The sequence below is a fragment of the Mus pahari genome, chromosome 20 (genome assembly GCF_900095145.1).
Source record: "Mus pahari chromosome 20, PAHARI_EIJ_v1.1, whole genome shotgun sequence".
NCBI classification, from domain to species: Eukaryota; Metazoa; Chordata; class Mammalia; order Rodentia; family Muridae; genus Mus; species Mus pahari.
Window position 1 is genome coordinate 49,462,637 of NC_034609.1, and position 18,877 is coordinate 49,481,513.

General features: G+C 47.0%; 1 protein-coding gene across 1 annotated transcript in view; it reads left to right on the forward strand.

Moving 5' to 3' along the window:
* Slc35f3 (solute carrier family 35 member F3) overlaps positions 1-10,360 on the forward strand; it is a 101,134-nt gene extending 90,774 nt beyond the window's left edge. Inside the window, exons 4-7 of the mRNA XM_021220746.2 lie at positions 1,918-2,043; positions 4,181-4,373; positions 6,151-6,240; positions 9,659-10,360. Of these exons, the coding sequence (XP_021076405.1) occupies positions 1,918-2,043; positions 4,181-4,373; positions 6,151-6,240; positions 9,659-9,894 (645 nt within the window). The 3' untranslated portion in view covers positions 9,895-10,360. The remainder of the gene's footprint in view (positions 1-1,917; positions 2,044-4,180; positions 4,374-6,150; positions 6,241-9,658) is intronic.
* Positions 10,361-18,877: the final 8,517 nt, after the last annotated feature.

Consider the following 18,877-nt stretch of genomic DNA (forward strand, 5'->3'; position numbering starts at 1 on the left):
CTCCCCCTTTCTTCCTCCCTCTCTCTCTCTCCCTCTCCCTCTCTCCCTTCCCCTTCCCCACCCCCACCTTCCTTCTCTCCCTTCCTCTGGGTTTCCTTCATACCAGGATGCCATCAAATTCACAAGGTAGCCCAGGATGACCCAGACACGCCTCCATTCACACCTAGGAGCACAGCAGACCCTGGATCACTCTGTGTCTTCGTTGCTTCTCGTGTTGCTGAGACAAAGCACCTGACAAAGGCAGTTTAAGGAAGGGGGAGTTGGCTGTGGCTCACTGTTGGAGGGGTACAGTCCATCATGGTAGGGAAGACAGAATGGCGAGGCAGCTGGCCACACTACACCTGTAGTAGGGAAGCAGGGATATGGAAGCTGGTGCTGATCTCGCCTTCTCCTCAGTCCATGGGGTGGTGCCACCCACGCACCCTACCTTCACCCACCCTGTACAAAGTCCCTCACAGACAGGTCTAGTGTCCCCAGGATGAGAGTAAATTCCCACAAGCTGGCAATGGTGGTTAGCCACACACCCTGGGGATGTTACCCATTTAAATGTTAAAGAAGATTTGCTATCCAATAGCCTCTGTTTAGACTCTTTTGCCTCCTTAACCTCTCTGAGTCTTGCTTCTATAACAGAGGGTGGGTGTCGCTAAACCCCTGGCTTGAGCTCAAGCAAGGAAGCACATAGGAAAGGCTCAGGGTTGGCTCCTGAACCTCAGCTGTCAGATGCTGCCACTAAGGTCAATATTGAAGGGTCTTCCCCTCTCCTAGTTCCCTGGGGGCTCTGTGAGCGCTGCAGATGCCTCTGCTCAGGCTCTGCATGTGTTCTGGATGCCAGAACTCTTTCTCCTTAGAGACTACATCCCACAACCTGCAAGTGCTAAGAACAGCATAGAGGAGAGACCCAGGGAAGAAATGGCTAAGGAGAAGGAAGAGGGACCACACTTCCAGGACAGGGCGGGATCTACAGCCCTCGAAGGACGGTGGTACAGCCAGTCCCTACTGCTAATGTGTCAAGTGAAGACAACTTCTGCTGTCACCACTGTGTGATCCCTGTTGAGAATTAAAAACACCAAGTCCAGGCCCTGTAAGGTACCTGTGGAAGACGGGAAGAGAACTCAGTAGTTCCCAGGTGCTGACTAGGTACTGTCCCTCAGGCCTTGTCATGACTTAAGAACCTGTCCTCAGAATATAATCACCAATCTGTCAAGGCTCAGTGGCCAGCCCTGGCTGCAGCCTGAGACAAAGCCAAACCACCACCCTGGCTACCCATGCCTCAGCAGTTTGGTTCTGTGTGGGAAGCAAGTGAGACCACCATGATCCCTGTTTAACCTGAGCCTGCGCACTTGGATGATCCTGTACTGCCTGCCTGCTGAATCACTGGACTATCACCATGCACCCTGGCTGAACTCTGACCATATCCAGGAGATGGGGGAGGGATTAGGTCAGAGGACTGAAAACAGGATATGCCCCGGGGGGTGGGGGGAGGAGAATGCTGTGGGAAAAAGCTGTAAACAGTTCAGTTGGAGAAGGCAGTTGGACAAAGCAGTTGAAGAAAGCAGTTGGAGTTAGTTGGAGCCCGGAGAGGGTTAGAAAAAGCTGTTTGTGAGAGGGAGAGGAAAAAGCTGCTCGGAGAGATAAAGAAGAAATCTGTTTGGAACCTTCCTTGGCATTTGTGTCGTTTTTCCCCCATCTCTGCCGGTCGGGGTTTGGGGGTTTTCGACAGTTCTGTCAAGCTTGGATAGGTATCCTATAAGCTCCAGCCCTTCTTGCTCCATGAGTCTTAGGATGAGATGTTGCTTTCTTCTATCTGGAAGAACCCATGAATAGAACATTCTACCTCTTAAGCACTTACACCTCCTTCCAAGTCCTTACAACGTCTCCTCCCTCCATGTCCTGACAATGTTTTTCTCCCTCTTGTAGATCGTGGCCGCCATCCTTGCCATCGCTGGCATTGTCATGATGACCTACGCCGATGGCTTTCACAGTCACTCAGTCATTGGCATAGCCCTGGTGGTGGGTTCTGCTTCCATGTCAGCCCTCTACAAGGTAGGCACAATAATGAATGCACCTTCCTAGCAGGTTTGGGTATAGCAGAGCTCTGGGACTCACAGCCTGTTGCTTCAGACATTCAGGATGGTTATGTGGGCTTCTAAAAAGGGTGTATATTTCCAGTATGCATCAAGAGACAGATAGCACCAGGGCAGGAACCAGGCAGGCAGCTGAGAAAGACCGGAGCCCTGGACCGGTCCATGCTTGTGCCTGATGGGACATGGAGACTGGATTATATGTATGACTTTGTCATATAACTCTGTCATATGGCTGTGTGATTTGGGGGGCACCAAGCACTATGAGGCCATGACGATTCAAACACTACTTGTGAAATAAACACACAAAAGTATCTTTGGCAAGAGCTTGGCAGAGTGGCTTATGTCTTCCATGCCATCACTCACAGAGGCAGGAGCATTGCCACAAGCTTGTCTTGAGACTTTGCCTCAGAAAAGAAAAACAAAGTTTTGACAAATGTTAGAAGTCGTTAGAAAGTACTCCCTAAGTACCAGTCTAGAGACAACAAATGACTGTTGCATAGCAGGGTGTCCTGCTCTTACACCAATTCTGTCAGGCTCCATGCCACCATTTCCTAGCGATTGCCTCTCTCCCTCCTCTCCTTTCCTCTTCCCTAGGTCCTCTCTCTCCTCTTTAGATAGAGAATAGAAGATGGAGACGTTTTCAGGTCTACAAAATGTCTACACACATACACACACACACACACACACACACACACACACACACACAGAGCCAATGATCACTTCCTCTAGCTAGGCTCCACCCCTGGGTATCACTTCCTCCAGCTAGGCTCCACCCATTCCTAGGGATCTCTGCCTCTAGCTAGGCTCCTCCTCCTAAAGCTTCCGTGACCTTCCCGAACGAAGAGAGCCACCAGCTGGGGACCACAAGTTCAAACACACAAGCCTTCCTTCCGGGGGACATGTCACCTTTAAACCACAGCACCTGTCTAGAGGGACTACCTAAGCAGTCAGAAGCTCTTTGCTCCTTTCCCCGATTGCCTGCATATATGTGGGGAGCACACCAGGCAAAGGAGCCGTGAGGACGAGACAGACAGCCACTTGACTGGGCTCCTTGTTCACAAAACAAGTTGGATAGGGCTCACGGACATGCCTGAGTCCAGCTTCTGGCCACACAGTCACATCTGTCCCTCATCTCCCAGCCCTTTGAACATCAAAAATGATGTGCAAACAAGCCATTGCAGGAGGATTGAGTCTAGTGCAACTCATTAAGGCCTGTGTCATTTCTACAAAGGGAAGTAAGATGGAGCAGAGACTAGAAAAGCCCCTCAATTTTGTTTCAGAGAAAACATCTTTGCAGATAAAGGCCTCTTTGGGGTGGGGTGGGGTGGCAATGGCTGTTTTGATGTGCTGCTCATGGGTAAACTGCTTGTCTTGCAAGCATGGGGTCCAGAGTTCAGAATCCCAGTCCTCTTTAAGTGCTAACTGGGCATAGCAACCCATCTATGATCCCAGTACATGGAAGACAGCGATGGGAGACCCTCCAAGGGAACTGGCTAGCTAAACCACCCAGATAGACAAACTCTGGGTTCAAATAGAGACCCTGTCCAAATATATAAGGTGGGAATTAATCCAGGAAGACACCAGAGTTCAATCTCTGAGCCTCACACCCTCAGGCACACACACACACACACACACACACACACACAGAGGGGGGGGGGGAGGGGAGGGGAGGGGAGGGGAGGGGAGGGGAGGAGAGGAGAGGAGAGGAGAGGAGAGGAGAGATTGATTGTCCTGGGTCAGGAGCCAGAGAGGCTGTGCAATCGTGGCTGGCAGACAGTTCTCTGCATTCTAAGCATGGTGCACATAACATAACAGCCTCGTGCAGTATGCAGCTCTATGACTCCTGGAGACAAGGTTTGTGAGGCCAAACATAGTTCAGCCTGAACTGCTGCTACATAGCATGTGGACTGCAAAGCTCCACCAAGCTTCATCAGGCTTCACTGATAGACTAGGAAGGTCAAACCCAGTCGAACTATGGTGCCCACCATGCTGGCAGCGCCCAGATTCCCACACAGATGGATCTGGGTTTATCCTCACCACCATATCTCTCTCTCTCTCTCTCTCTCTCTCTCTCTCTCTCTCTCTCTCTCTCTCAGGTTCTGTTCAAGCTGCTGCTGGGCAGTGCCAAGTTCGGAGAAGCGGCCTTATTCCTGTCCATCTTGGGTGTGTTCAACATCCTCTTCATCACCTGCATCCCCGTCATCCTCTACTTCACAAGGGTGGAGTACTGGAACTCCTTCGATGACATTCCATGGGGAAACCTCTGTGGGTTTTCCATTCTCTTATTGAGTAAGTAGCAGCCGCCTGGGCAGAAGCCCCAGCAGGTAGCAACCGACACAGAAGGAAAAGCCTGTGCTCCCTTGCTGTTCGCCCTCTTTTTCAAAGTCCTTGCAACTTCTTAAAAGAACAATATTTAAGGTTTTTTTAAAAAAATATTTTCTTGGGGAGTGTGGCCTTAGAAGGTAGGGTTTATAAAAAGATGTATGCATTTCATTGTAAGTGTGTGAGTATATACTTACACTTAGGAGTTTTGCCTGCATGTATGTGCACCATGTGATACCTGTGGAGGTCTGAAGAAAGATCTCAGATCCACTAGGACCGGAGTGACAGATGGTTGTGAGCCACAATGTGGGTGCTGGAAACCAGACCCGGATTCCTCTGTGAAAGCACCAAGTGCTCTTAAACCCTGAGCCATCTCATCTCTCTATCTCTTATTTTTATTTTTGTCTTAATTTTATTTTTGTTTACATGTGCATGTGTGTGAGGGAGTGAGTATATACAGGTGTCCACAGAGGCCAGAACAGGCTGTCTGTCAGATGTCCTGGAGCTGGAGTTACCAGCAGGCTGTGAGCTGTCTGATATAGGTGCTGGGAATTGAACTTAGATCCTCTGAGAGAACAACTGGCCCTCTTAACTGCTGAGCCATGTCTCCAGTCCCACTCCTTGGACTTTAGGAGGACTTTCAGAACTGTGGTCATTGTTGTGGCAGTTGTCATATCAGCTGTCTCTGCTGCTCTGAATAGCATAGTGGCAGCTGGGGTTAGGTAATGTCTCTGTTCAGCAAGAATGATTAATTACCATTCTCATTAGCGTTTCACTGCTGGATAAAGGCTGCTGCTGGGGAGAAAAGTGACAGAAACGCCTCATGAGTTCATTCTAGTTTCATTTTGCTGCTGTGACAGACGTGACAGCCAAAAGCACCTTAGAGGAGGAAAGGGATTCATCTGGCTACATACACTTCCAGGTCACAGTCTAACACTAAGGGGAATCAGGGCAGAAACTCACACAGGAGCTTGAAGCAGAAACTGTGGAGGAACACAGCTTGCTGGCTTTATAGCTCAGTCACTGGGTCATACTTAGCTAGCTTCTGAAGCCCAGGACCACCTGCCTAAGGATTGATGCCACCCACAGTGGACCATGTCCTCTTAACATCAATTAAAAATTAAAACAACCCCCCCAAACCCTCAGTGGCATGTCCACAGGTCAATCTGATCTTGGCAGTTCTTTAACTGAGACCTGAGAATAGGCTGTCAGGTTGACAATTAAAGCTAAGGACACCTCACATCCCTTATTCAGCCATCCAGGAACAGAACCAACAATGAAGAACAGCAGAAGCTCTTTGGTCACTTTTTTTCAGACCCATTCCCTCAGGTTCTGAAAGTTGTTTTTGTTTTCTCAGTTTTTTTTTTTAGGTTTATTTATTTATTTATTATGTATGTGAGTACACTGTAGCTGTCTTCAGACAAACCAGAAGAGGGCATCTGATCCCATTACAGATGCTTGTAAGCCACCATGTGGTTGTTAGGAATTGAACTCAGGACCTCTGGAAGAGCAATCAGTGCTCTTAACTGCTGAGCCATCTCCTTAGCCCCCTGAGACTTGTTAAAATGCTCCTCCTAACCCCAGTCCTGTGCCTTCAAGAAAAAAGCTTAAGTTCATGGAATGACAGGACTCCTTGTAGTGCCTGCCTCCTGACTGACTGAGAACTGAGGCCAAATGAACCAGCATAGAAGTCAAGGACAGGACAATAATGGGTAACTCCAGTCTTCAAAATTCTCTATTTCAGCATTCAATATTGTATTAAATTTTGGAATTGCTGTCACGTATCCCACGTTGATGTCTCTCGGAATTGTCCTCAGTGTACCTGTAAATGCAGGTAAGCATTGTTTCATGGATCTCTGTCTCTGTGTGTTATAAACACACCATCTCTTTGGCTTCACATACACACACACACACACACACACACACACACACACACTATCACATAGCCACTTACATCTGTTATTACTGTGGCTGCTGCATAATGCATGTTCGACCTCTGCAAAGAAAGAAGACACATTTGCATACTTAGTATATAGCCCTTGGTTGCATACACAGTCTTTTCCCATGACAAGTTTGTGCTGTTGTTGTGTTAACTATTTTGCTGTACTTGGGATGGAACTAAGAGCCTCGTGCACACTAGGCAAGCTCTCTGCCACTGAACTATATTTCCTTCATCCTTTTTCAGCGTTCTGTTTTGCGACAGAGTATGGTTAGCCTTGAACTCACTCCATAGTCCAGACAGTCTTTGACTCTGCGGTCCTCCTGCCCAGTCTCTAGGATTACATGTGTGTGCCCTCAGGCTCAGTTCAGCAGAGAAGCCTCAATGCCCAGTTGAGCCCAGAAAGTCCAAGGCTATCTCCACCCTAACAAAGAACAGGCCTAGGGCAGCCTGGAGCAGGAAATGATTGAATTTTTGCAAGTGACTTTCATGAGGAGAACTTGCCACATCGGGCAGTCATGTGGAAACAGGTTGGTGCTCCAGTGAGACAGGAATGTTATTTCTCTCTGCCTCCTGGACGAGAGCCAGAACCTTTTGGGTATGGGAACCCACTTTGTCCTGGGGCCTTGTAGTTAGCTCCTCTCCCTGGCTGCTTTATGCTGGCTTGAGCCTGCAATTTCCTCTCCAGAATCCTCTGCTGCATACCCTGGCTCCTTGTAACATTGCCTCTGGACCCCATTAGAGAACTGGCTTCCAGGGACCCAGCCCCATATCCTAGCCACAGTAGAGTTTTCGGAAGCAAAGCCACTCTTGATTTTAGAGACTCTCCTGAAGTCTGGCTCCCCTCCCCCACCCCCCATCCTGTCCCACAGTTCTTCGTGCCTTACCTTGATCAGACTCTCCCAGGTGCCTGGTGGCCACAGTGTGAAGAGACCTCAGAACACTAGGCACAGTTCAGCACTGCCCACCCCATGCTAGATGTCTGAGGTCCCCATTCATCAGCCCTTTGGTCAATGTGTCTCCTCACAACTGAAGGCTGTGCCTGCCCCCTTAGCTTCCCATTGAGAAGGAGAGAAAACAATCCATAAGACAGTATCAAAGCTAGGGGGAATGGCTGGCATGGTGGCACACCCCTGTAAAAGCAATACTGAGGAAACACAGGAGGCTCCCTGGGCTCATGAACCAGCTAGCCTGGCCTACTTAATGGGCTCTAAGCAGGAGAGAAACCCTGTTGAGAGAGAGAGAGAGAGAGAGAGAGAGAGAGAGAGAGAGAGAGAGAGAGCCCAAGAAACAATGAAACAATACCTGAAGTGTCCCCTCATCTTCATAAACACACATGTACATACATGCATGATTACACAGAGAGAGAGAGAGAGAGAGAGAGAGAGAGAGAGAACCCAAGAAACAATGAAACAATACCTGAAGTGTCCCCTCATCTTCATAAACACACATGTACATACATGCATGATTACACACACACACACACACACACAGAGAGAGAGAGAGAGAGAGAGAGAGAGAGAGAGAGAGAGAGAGAGAGAGACTGAGTAGGAGGTGCAGAAGGCACCTGAGCTCCTACACAGCCATCAAAAAGCAGTCTAACCATGATAGGCTCCTGGAAGGCACTTCTCACACAGCACACTTACAGCCATGAGTTTTAATTTGGTGTTACATGGGGATATGGCAAAAGGCATATCCCACACTAGTTTGGCCCTGAGGGTTACTTTGGCCACATCCTGCAGCCGAAGATTAGTAAGGAACATTACGCATGGCTTAACTGCAGAACAGAGGGTTAATCCCATGTCAGAGGCAGGAATCCAGTTCCCACCAAGAGGAGGCAGGTGAAGACCAGCGCTCTGGAACGTGGCAGAGCCGAGCAGTCAGCAGCCTGCAGGGCTCACCCCGTTGTCTGCTCAGAAGGCCCTGGGTGAGCCATCCCCAGCCAACAGATTAACAGTTGTCAGTGTCAAACACGGAAATGTTTCTGAGAGTCCACAGGAAGACTCTGGGGGGGGGAACTGGTTTTGGGGTGCACTATTACCCTCTCATTCCTTCTCTGCCTCCCTGCTAGACAAAGTGGGGAGTTGGGGAGAGAATTAGGAGGAGGCAGGAAGTTGGGGGAAATAACAGAGCCTAGCCATGATAGAGAGGAAAAGCAACACCCACTACCAGGATGGGCCGTGGGCAGTTGCCGGGTTAGTAGTTTGCAACCTCCAGTAGAAGAGAATACAGCAATACTGTCTCCTTAGGCAGGCAGGCTTCCAATGAGCTCAGTCTGGCTTAGCCAGGGAGAGAAGGGGGGTGTCCCCAAATAGGAAAGAAGGTGCCTTCAACAGTGGGGTGGCCCGAGCACCGTCATGGCTGTTAGAAGGAGGATTAGATTTTTTACAGGTGGATCTCAATCCATCTCCCAGTTACTCCTGTCACCTGACTGCTCATCAGAACGGGTCAGGTGTCTTTAGTGATGAAGCCCTTGAGAAAGGGGCATCACCTGAGGCTTAGAGCCTCACGGCAATCGATGGGCAGGGATAACAAGAACTCTTTGTTACAGCTGGGTATGCTGGCACACACGGGTGACCTCAGTTCTTGGGAGGCATTGGCTTCAAAGTCATCCGCAGCTACATAGTGAGTTCAAGGATAGCCTGGACTACACTGCATGAGACTCAAGAAACAAAAACAAAGTGGGGGGAGAGATGGCTGAGTAAAGACCCTTGCCTCCATGCCTGGTAACCCAGGTTAAGTTACTGGGATCTGCAAGGTGGAAGGAGAGAAATGACCCTCAAAAGTTGTCCTTTGACCACACTGTGCCTCTGATACTCACAAGATTGTATGCATGCGCATTAAGCAAGCAAACCAACAAATTAAAATATGTAAGCAAAGCTTTTTAAAAAGAAAACTCACAAATAGAATCCTAAAAGAACTGGGTCAAGTTTGCTTATCAGAACACATACACATGTAGTGAGATTAAATTATAAAATAAATGTCATATATGACATCACAGATACTGTGAAAAGTACCAAAAATGTAAATAAAATAGTATTTTCTTCATCCCAAAACACAAATCACCCAGAATTAAACCCTGGCATGTCTAATTTTACACATGTGCTCCTTGTTACCCTTGATTTATTTTTCTCACACTCAAGTTACCAACTTACACTTGGGTGCTGGATTAGATTCAGATGGCAATACCCAAGCCTGAGGCCTCAGAGGAGACAGGTGTTGAGAGGTTCAGTCAGCCCCAGCCTGCCCTGTCAGATGTTCAGACACATCTCCACATTCACAGACTGAGTAAATGGTGCTCTGTCTCCCACAGTGGTCGATCACTACACCAGTCAGATAGTCTTCAACGGGGTCCGGGTCATCGCCATCATCATTATCGGCCTGGGCTTCCTCCTCCTGCTCCTTCCAGAAGAGTGGGATGTCTGGTTGATCAAGTTGCTCACCCGCCTCAAAGTGAGGAAGAAGGAGGAGACAGCAGAGAGCAGCGGGGACTTGGGCACAGGTCCCCAGAGCAGGAGCAGAAGAGCCCGCCCATCCTTCGCTCGCTGAGAAAACTCCTCTAGAACTCTGGGACGCCCCCATGGTAATGTTTTTGAGGTCTATTCCTGATGGAGGAACCTCAGTTGGGTGAGGTGTACATACATGTACAGTTTTGGTAACTGCGGTAAGTTCTACGGTATTTATTGGCATGTCCAATTTGCTTGCACTTTTCCACGTCAGACCTTCCACTAAGGGTACCGATTCAAAACATGAGAAAAGAACCTCTCAGCGCATCTTAAATGAATGTAAAGCGAGATAAAATGAGCCTTGTGTCGGTCTCTTCAGAGGACAGGCAAGCTGGACAAGCCAGGGCAAAACAAAGGCTCTGCCTCTTAGCAATTGAAAATGACATTGTGCACTGTGATTATTTTTCAGCTATAGTAGGTCATATTTTGTTTTATACCAGAACTGTATACTTAATTTTAAGGAATCTCAATGAACCAAAAGATAATTGTCAGTTAATTTGGATGGATAGACAGATGGATGGGTGGTTGGATGGATGGATGGATGGATGTGTGGATGGATGGATGGATGGATGGATGGATAGATGTGTGGATGGATGGATAGATGGGTGGATAGATGGATAGATGGGTGGATGGATGGATGGATGGATGGATAAACATATAGGTGGATAGACAGTGGACAGATGGGTGGATGGGAAAGGAAAGGAAGAGAGAGGCAAAGCAGAAAAGGATAATGACATGAAGATAAATGGAGAACAGGCCTGTGCTGGGTCACATGATAGAAAACAGAACTCCGACCTAGCTGGTCTGGTCTCACGAGACCATGAGGAGAACTCAGTGCCTTCTACAGCATCTCTGTCCTATGTGAAGCGAGGTGACATTATATGTCACTGGCGCCGTCTTATAATTTAGATGTAGAAATCTTTAAAAAAACAAACACAAACTATATGTGTATATGTGTGTTTAAAAGTGACAAAGCCAGTGGCCAGTGAGTTTGGAGGGCGGTTGGCAGTGTGTGGCATGCACAGCAGGTGCACCGTGTGGGAGGGACGGCTGGTGGCTTTCACTTCCAGACCAAGACTGAAACATTATTTACTGAGTCTGTAAGCCTTTTAAAGAAACTTTTAAGCACCGGGCTGTTTACTTACACAATTTAGGTCTGCCGGAGACTTCTATCTGTGATAGATCTGTACAGAGGGACTGGGCTTAGAGTTTACTATTTTTGAAGTTTACATTGTTACATATAAATGGGAACCTGATTCTGAAATGGTATCATATCCTAAAGGTGCATTCTGGAACCATGGAGTCTTTTGTTTCCTGGGGGGAAAGGGTACTCATGACCTGAACTTTTTAGCCAATTATTATTCTCGGTTTCCATTACTTGTTTGGCCAAACAGATTAATAAAATATTTGAAAAAAAAAAAAGCATTGAGTGTACTTTTGGTGCCTCCCAGTGACCTCCCACTAAGGGTCCTTGTGCAGCCTGCCTAGCTGCAGGAGGGATGGAGGTTGTTGCTATGGCAACAGACCTAGACACTAAGTCTGCAGGGCTGAAGGGATGGTGCTGCAGGAGAGGACTCAGTGGTAAAACACCTGCTGTGCAAGTATGTGCGCTCATGTAAACAGCTGAGCATGGCTAAATGCACACACGTACGCATGCACCCCTGTAACTGCAGCACAGTAGGGGGCAGAGGCAGGAAGGTCGTGAAGCTGTGTCTAGGCAGCTATGGCCACAAGACCACAGCTTTAGAGGGCAGGGGTTCCTAAAGATGGAGTCACATCACCCATGTCTCTGCTCCAGAACATCCAAAAGGTAACACACGTGGCAAGGTCATGTCCTGTCACCTCCATCACTGAATACTTCATTTAACTCAGCCCAGCAAACATTTCCCTCTATAAAGTTAGCCCTATACCTGCCCTATAGCAAATGTATCTTCTCCTATCAGCTCACTGATTAAAACAAAACAAAAACAAACAAACGGAACTAGAGAGATGGCTCAGCAGTAAGAGCACTGGCTGCTCTTTCAAAGAACTCAAGTTTGGTTCCCAGCATCCACAGGACAGCCCACGACTGTCTGTAAATCCAGTTCCAGGGGATCTGATGCCCTTTTCTGGCTTCCTCAGTTACCAAGCACAGGTGGTGCACATATATGCATACAGACAAGATACCCACAAACACATTTTTTTTAAAAGATAACAAAAGATTAGGAGCTCTTTCCTCCTGACCCTCTCACACCTCCCTTCTAGCCCAGGGATCTCCAGTGGCCTACCCAGGCTGGCACTCCGACCAGTGGCTTGCTCAGCCACCATCAGAGAAGCTTCTTCGTGCAGTAGAGGGGAACTGACAAAGATCTACATCTGGACAATGCAGAGAGGGAGAGACTTTGGAGCACTCTGTCCTAAATCAAAGCCTTCCCCTCATGACTCAAGGAGCTGTACGGGAGATGAAAAGATTGTAAGAGCCAGGGATGATGGACGTCTCCAAAGAAACTGGACTGGCAGACATGTGAGTCCAGAGACTTGCCGAGTGTACAAGGCCTGCACAAGTTAAAGCCAGACAGGGTCCTAGGACTGAGAGGGGAACGTAGACAAAGGCTCTCAACCCTAACAAGATGCTATCTGACACCCTTGGGCCTCAGGGCAGGCTCCATGATCACCAGTAACTGGCCAACCCAAGTCAAAGACAGTGGTAATTTTGTAAACTTTTTGTCTCATTTTGCTTTTGTTTAGAAACCTTTTTTTGTCTAGTTGGTCAGTCTTTTGCTTGTATAGATTTTTTTCCAGTTTTATGTGTTTTCCTGGGGTGTTTTATTTTGTATTCCTCTGGGGGTGAGGGGGGGCAGTTGATTGCTTTTTAAAGAGTCGGAGAGGGCATGAAATTGGGTGAGGAGAGGATCTGGAAGCAGTTGGGGAAGGGGAAGAGCATAATGGAAATATACTGTATGAAAAAATGTTCAACTACAAAACAAACAAACAAACAAACAAACAAAAACAGTTGGAAGCAAAAGCTCCATACACCTACACTCAAAGCATCATTATTCCTGATAACCAAAGTATAGAAGGGAACGGGTGGGTGGTTCACAGGCAGAAGTTTGAATGAGTGGATTTAGGTATGTATGCATAAACAAAATCCGGTGTGCTCACACTGTGGTGGAGAACTATTCAGCCTTAGAACTCAATAAGGAAGCGCTCACACCTGCTGCAATACCTCTGTCGCTGGAGGCGCTTGCGTGGTATGAAGAAGCCCGACAGAGACAGGTGACTCTCCGAGAGTGACTCTGCTTTTGAGATCCTCGGGATGGCCAGATTCAACCAGAAAGGAAGAAGGTGTGTGGCTCACCTGTAATCCCAACACTCAGGTGGCAGAGACAGGAGGATCACTGCACATTGGAGGCCAGCCTGCTCTATGTAGTGAGCTCTGGGTCAGCTAGAGTTTCTCGGAGTCCCTGACTCAAAAAACAAAGCAATAGCGTCCCCTGTGGTGGTTTCAGTAGGCTTTACTGTCCGGAAACTCAGAGATCTGCATGTCTCGGTCTTCTGCTGGAAAGTGGAAGGAAGAGTGTCTGCTCAGGACTGGCGGTTAATGGCGCAGGGCTTCGCTTTGAAGATGAGGTTTGCAGATGGTGGTGACAGCTTCGAGGCTTAACCCTCCTGACTTCATGCAGAAGAATGGTTATATAAATATATATTCTGAATTTTTAAAGATGACTACAAAATACAGGAGGTGTGAAGAGGTTAAAACTCTGCTCCTTTTGGAATACTGGGGTCCTGAGTTGAAGTGTGAGGGTAGGGTGGGAGATTTATTTTTGCAAAGGAGATAACCACAGGGTTTTAACCACTGGGGATACTGGGGAAAGACTATCAGAAAAATAGTGTACCTGAGAAATATTTAAGGAAGCTGATGGTACAGAGGCCACCCTACTGGGGAAGGGCCTGCCCTCTATAGACTGGTATAGGTATTACAAGCAGACCAGCTCTGTTTTGGCCTCATGTGGGTCTTCGGTGTCCTCCATCACTCTGATCTTGTATATTTGAGACAGGGTGTGTCCTCCATCATTCTGACCTTGTATATTTGAGACAGGGTCTTTTGCTGGCTGGGCCTCACTGATTAGACTGCCTGGTGAGCTCCGGTTCTTGCAGGAATCCCTACCTACCTGTAAGAATGGAATATTAGAATCTAGCTTTTCTGCAGCAACCTCCTCTTCCTTTTAAGCATGGGGCAAGCACCTTACTAAAAAGGCTATGAGTGAGTCTAGGGCGAAGAGACAATCCCTGGGCTGGGATCTGTCGCCTTGGGAATGAGTTAGTAACAAAGCAGGTGTTGGCATTGATTTAGTGTTTCTCTTGCTGTGCTGAAACACCATGACCAAAGCAACTTAAGGAGAAAGTCACTTGTTTTAAGCATACAACTCGGAGAGAATCACAAAGCAGGAGCTTGGAGGCAGGAGGATTAAGTTTATAACTCGGAGAGAATCACAAAACAGGAGCTTGGAAACAGGAGGATTAAGGATAGAATAATTTAATAGATAGATGATTGATAGGTGGATAGATAATGGTTGGTAGTTAAATAACTGACACAGTCAATAGATAAATGATCATGAGGGATGAGAGATAATGGACAGACAAACAGACATGAGCACTGTACCATGGAGCCATGTCCCTCGCCCAATTTCTTTCTCGTTTTTGATTTGCTATTCCAAAACAAATCCCTAGCATTGCTGGGGGTTCAAGCTATGCTTGTTAACTTACCCCTTTGGGAAAACCCTATTAGAGTTTTTTGTTCAAGGCAACCTCTAGAAAGCCCTTCTTGACATTCAAATTTGGTATCAGGGAAGAGCCATGTATCAAGCCAGTCTAACTCATCAATGCATTGAACCAGAGCTAGACTAACTGCCATCTAGTCAGCCCCAGAAAGATGGGATGCAAGCAATTAGGCTTATTCTCATAGCCATTTGCTTTGAACAGTCCAGGCTATTAGGGAAAGTAGCTATATGCAGTGCCGTACGAGTAACAGTCTCAGCCTGGGCTGGCTTCAAATGATTTGTAGCAGTGGGGAACTCTGAAGCCCTAAATCCCCCATTTCCATCTCCCGAATGTTGGAATTATAGGTGTCTGCTAACTTGCTAGTTTAGTTTATACAATGCTGGAAACTGAACCCAGGACTTCAAACACACTAGGCAAGCACTCTACCAACTGGGCCACGTATGAAGCCCCAACACATTTTATTTTAAAGGCCGTTTTGGTGGAGTGGAGATTTTCAGGGACATGTCTTATTCTTTTACCTCTTCTAAATTTCCGAGTCACGTATTAAGTGCCCTAGCATCCCCAATAAGTGTATTACTAATATGTGCAAGGTTGTTCTCGATTTCCTTCAAATCTCATATCCCTGTATCTTCCACATCTTAGAGAACATAAATCTATCTTTCCAGCCCCAAAGCTTTAATGGTAGTAAATATATTTTCAGAAATTTTAGTTTCTTGAAAGTCAAGGCAGTGAGCATAGCCAGACATTCCCGAGCACAAGCTGAGTGAGGGCAGGCTGCCCTCTTAATGGAGACTTCTTAAGAAGAGGAGGATGGAGGAGGGAAGGATTGCTGCCGAGAATTCACACTTGGGCCAGGTAGAGGCAAGTCGAAATGGAAAAGGAGCCACAGACACACAGGCATCCTTCAGGGTGCCACAGCCTTTGGCATGGATGGGAAGTGAATGGGCAGAAAAATGCTGGGTCTAGACTGGTCTCCTCAAACCCTGGTTCAGGACACTGACACTACCATGTGAATCCTTCCTTAAGGGGTTCCTGTTGGGGACACAGGACAAGAAGCATGCTTCATAGGGAGAATGAAACTAACAAACCATCTAAACTTCAGGTAATTAAGCTTGTGTTTCTGGAACTTTTTAATCAATTAAGCCAGGTCCCAAGTGCCTCCTGCATAGCTGTTAAGTAGGAGATCTGACTGCATGTCCCAACTTCATTTTGGAAATGGTCATATGACCTAGTCTTCCATGTCCTTTTTGTCTCAGGCCTGAGCAGAAATGAGGACATTTTTCTACAGGACTAGATTAGCAATAAATGTCTAATACCTGGGCGACATAACCTGTTAGTAAGCCACTATGTAATAATAGCACTTAGGGACCAGGTGGAGAAGGAGGATGCTTGTGGTCTATTCAGACTCCTTGGATACTTTGTTTCCAGTTTAAAGAGAACATGTAACTGTTCCCCTCAGCTGACCATATTAGTCCATAGCTTCATTCTGGCTTTAAAGACAGGTTCCAGAGAGATTAATCCATGACTCAAAGTCACTAGAATGGAACCCAACAGAGCCCAGAGGCAAGGCAAGGTGGACTGGCTCTCAACATGTTCCCCAGGAATGGGGATGTCTGACTAGGTCACTTTAATTAAAGGAAGCCCAGTGTCATCCTTCTTCCCCTGAAGCAAATAAAAAAAAGTCCTTACTGGTAAGCGGCTCTGGATGCTTTCTGGAACTTGAGAATTGAGAGGAGTGGAGGGTGCCCCAGTAGACAGGGAATCCTGGCTCCCACCATCAGGGGAAGCAGGATGAATTGGAAACACAGCAGAGGAGGCTGCTCTGGGGAGGGGGTTACTGGGAATCAAAGGTACTTGCAAAACCCCAAGAACACAAGGTCACTGGCTTCACTGTGCGTCTTCATAGCAGGAGATGGGATTGCCATGAGAAAGAAACTGCGGGGTTGTTTTTTAATTTGTATTTTGAAATTAGTTTGTTAAGTATTAGGTTTCCGTGGGCTTTGATAACCCACGGAAACACTTTGGTAACCACTCACTCATCCCTTCTTTTCCATACCCTACACCTAGCCCTGCTTAACCCTTTCATCTCTGGTATCCCCTCTTCTTTCTGTTCACAGGTCTTACATTCCCTTGCTTATTTTTAAGGTTTAGTGTGTGTGTGTGTGTGTGTGTGTGTGTGTGTGTGTGTGTGTGTGTGTGTGTGTTGCCCGTGTGTATATATGTGTAGTGCCTGCATGCCCGGTGCCCATGAAGGTACAGATAGTTATAAACTCCTATGTGAGTGCTGGGAACTGAGCTAGGGCCTCTGTAAGAACAGCAAGTATTCTTAACTGCTGAGCCAACCCTCCAGCCCTTCCACTTTGTTATTGTTGTTGTTGGTGGTGGTGGTGGTGTGAGACAGTATGAAGAGCTTCTCAGACCCCTTTCCTTTGAATTAGTTCTCTCCTTTAACCCAATTGCTCCCATACCAGATGAAGGGACTCTGGGCAGCTTGAACGTGGCAAGCATGGCTCTGGTTGGCTTTGCCATTCTCCCCCATTCCCTCTGCCTTGCTAAAAACCATTAGGTTATATTCCTAAATCTAGCTACCAATAGGTATTCCCTTATTTGGCCACCTCCTCATCTGAAGGCTGACTGCCGAAGTCCTGCTATCAAAGTATTGAAATCCAGCAATCAAAAGCCCCCTTTGGATCACATAATTAACATGCCCAATTAAAATTAAACACCTCATCCTAACACAGGGTTTCCCCCTTTACCTTTATAAACTGCCATCTGCCAATGGGTCAAGTCTGTCTGCTCTCTTATCCAGAGGCAATCTTTTGTGTCCTACCCTGTACAGGACAAATGTCCCTTCCCCACTCCAGGACAAATGCTCCTTCTCTCTGGTCTTCTATCTTCTGTCTTTGTCTTTTATTCTCTGTCCTTTGTCCCTCTGGGGCAAATCAATCAATCTTCTATGTGCTGAGAACTTGATTTGGGGTATTCTGAGCTGATACTGATCACTTCAAAGGTTATTGATTACTTATGGGTGTCGAGTTAGGTAGGAACCCTAGGTGAAGCTTTGGGCTGGAGATATGGTCAGATAAGATGATGGAATTCCATCCACCGGGTGATGCTGAGTCCCACACCCTTCCCAGCACATACTGTTTCTACCCTCATTCACATTCCGCCACTGCAGACTGGGCTGTCCCTCCACAAGAAGACACTGTCCCTGATACCTGTTCTTTTAGCTCCTCTGAGATTCATCACAAAGATTTCTCACATCTACAAAAAAGCATTCTCCATCACTCTCCACAAACCCATCCTACGTTATTCTTTAATTAGTACCATGTGGTTTAAATTATGTGAACTTCATTAGTTAGGATTCAGTGTGTGTGTGAGAGAGAGAGGGGGGGGAGGGAGGGAGGGGCGAGGGGGGCTTCCCCCAACAGAATCTAAGGTTCAGCACCTTGGACAGCGCTGGGCAGGTCCTTGTCCCTGGGTTTAAAATGAGTTAAAATGTGAATTCACTTGAAGGAGCTGGACCTAGGATACTGACTTGTAGCCATGGTCAAAGACTGGATGGTAACAAGTGGGGCTCCATGAACATCTGCCTGTCTGCTTCCTGCTTTCCCCCAACCCATTCTTCAGCTCTGGGTCTACGAGCCTAGCATCAGTCACATATCCCCTCCCTGTTTCTGTGTCTCAAACAAGATAGTGGAAGATGACAATGCAGAGAATCTGGGGCCTTGGAAGAAGATGTACACTAACATGCAGGACTCCCTTAAAAACTAAATGCCCTTCGGTTGCTGCACAGTAAAAGTTAACTAGGAAATATGCATCTTTCATTCACAGCTATGAGCTTGATGACCAGGGGAGATTAAGCAGCCTGCAGTGAGTTTAGGTACTCCTTAGATGAAGCTCATTCCTACCATTAAAAATCAAGGTATTTCTTTGATACAGATTCATGTGTTTCCATGGAAACCTGTTCTATTGCCTAGGCGACTAAGGGCCCATGCTGGCACGCTTAGATGATTATTTTAAAATTTTTCAGAACATTCAGGTCTACTTAGACACAAAATTCATACTTCTTAGATACATTGAAACTGTTTCATTATTTCCCTACGCCACATTAGAAACTTTTTATTTTTACTCCAATAAATTAAATACGTCTCTGATCTTATAAATTTTCCAGGTCTTATAGCAACAGCAGTGCCACTAAAAGGGTTACATTTATCCATGTCAATGCAAAAAGAAAAAAAAAAGAAAAGGAGAGGGAGAGGGAG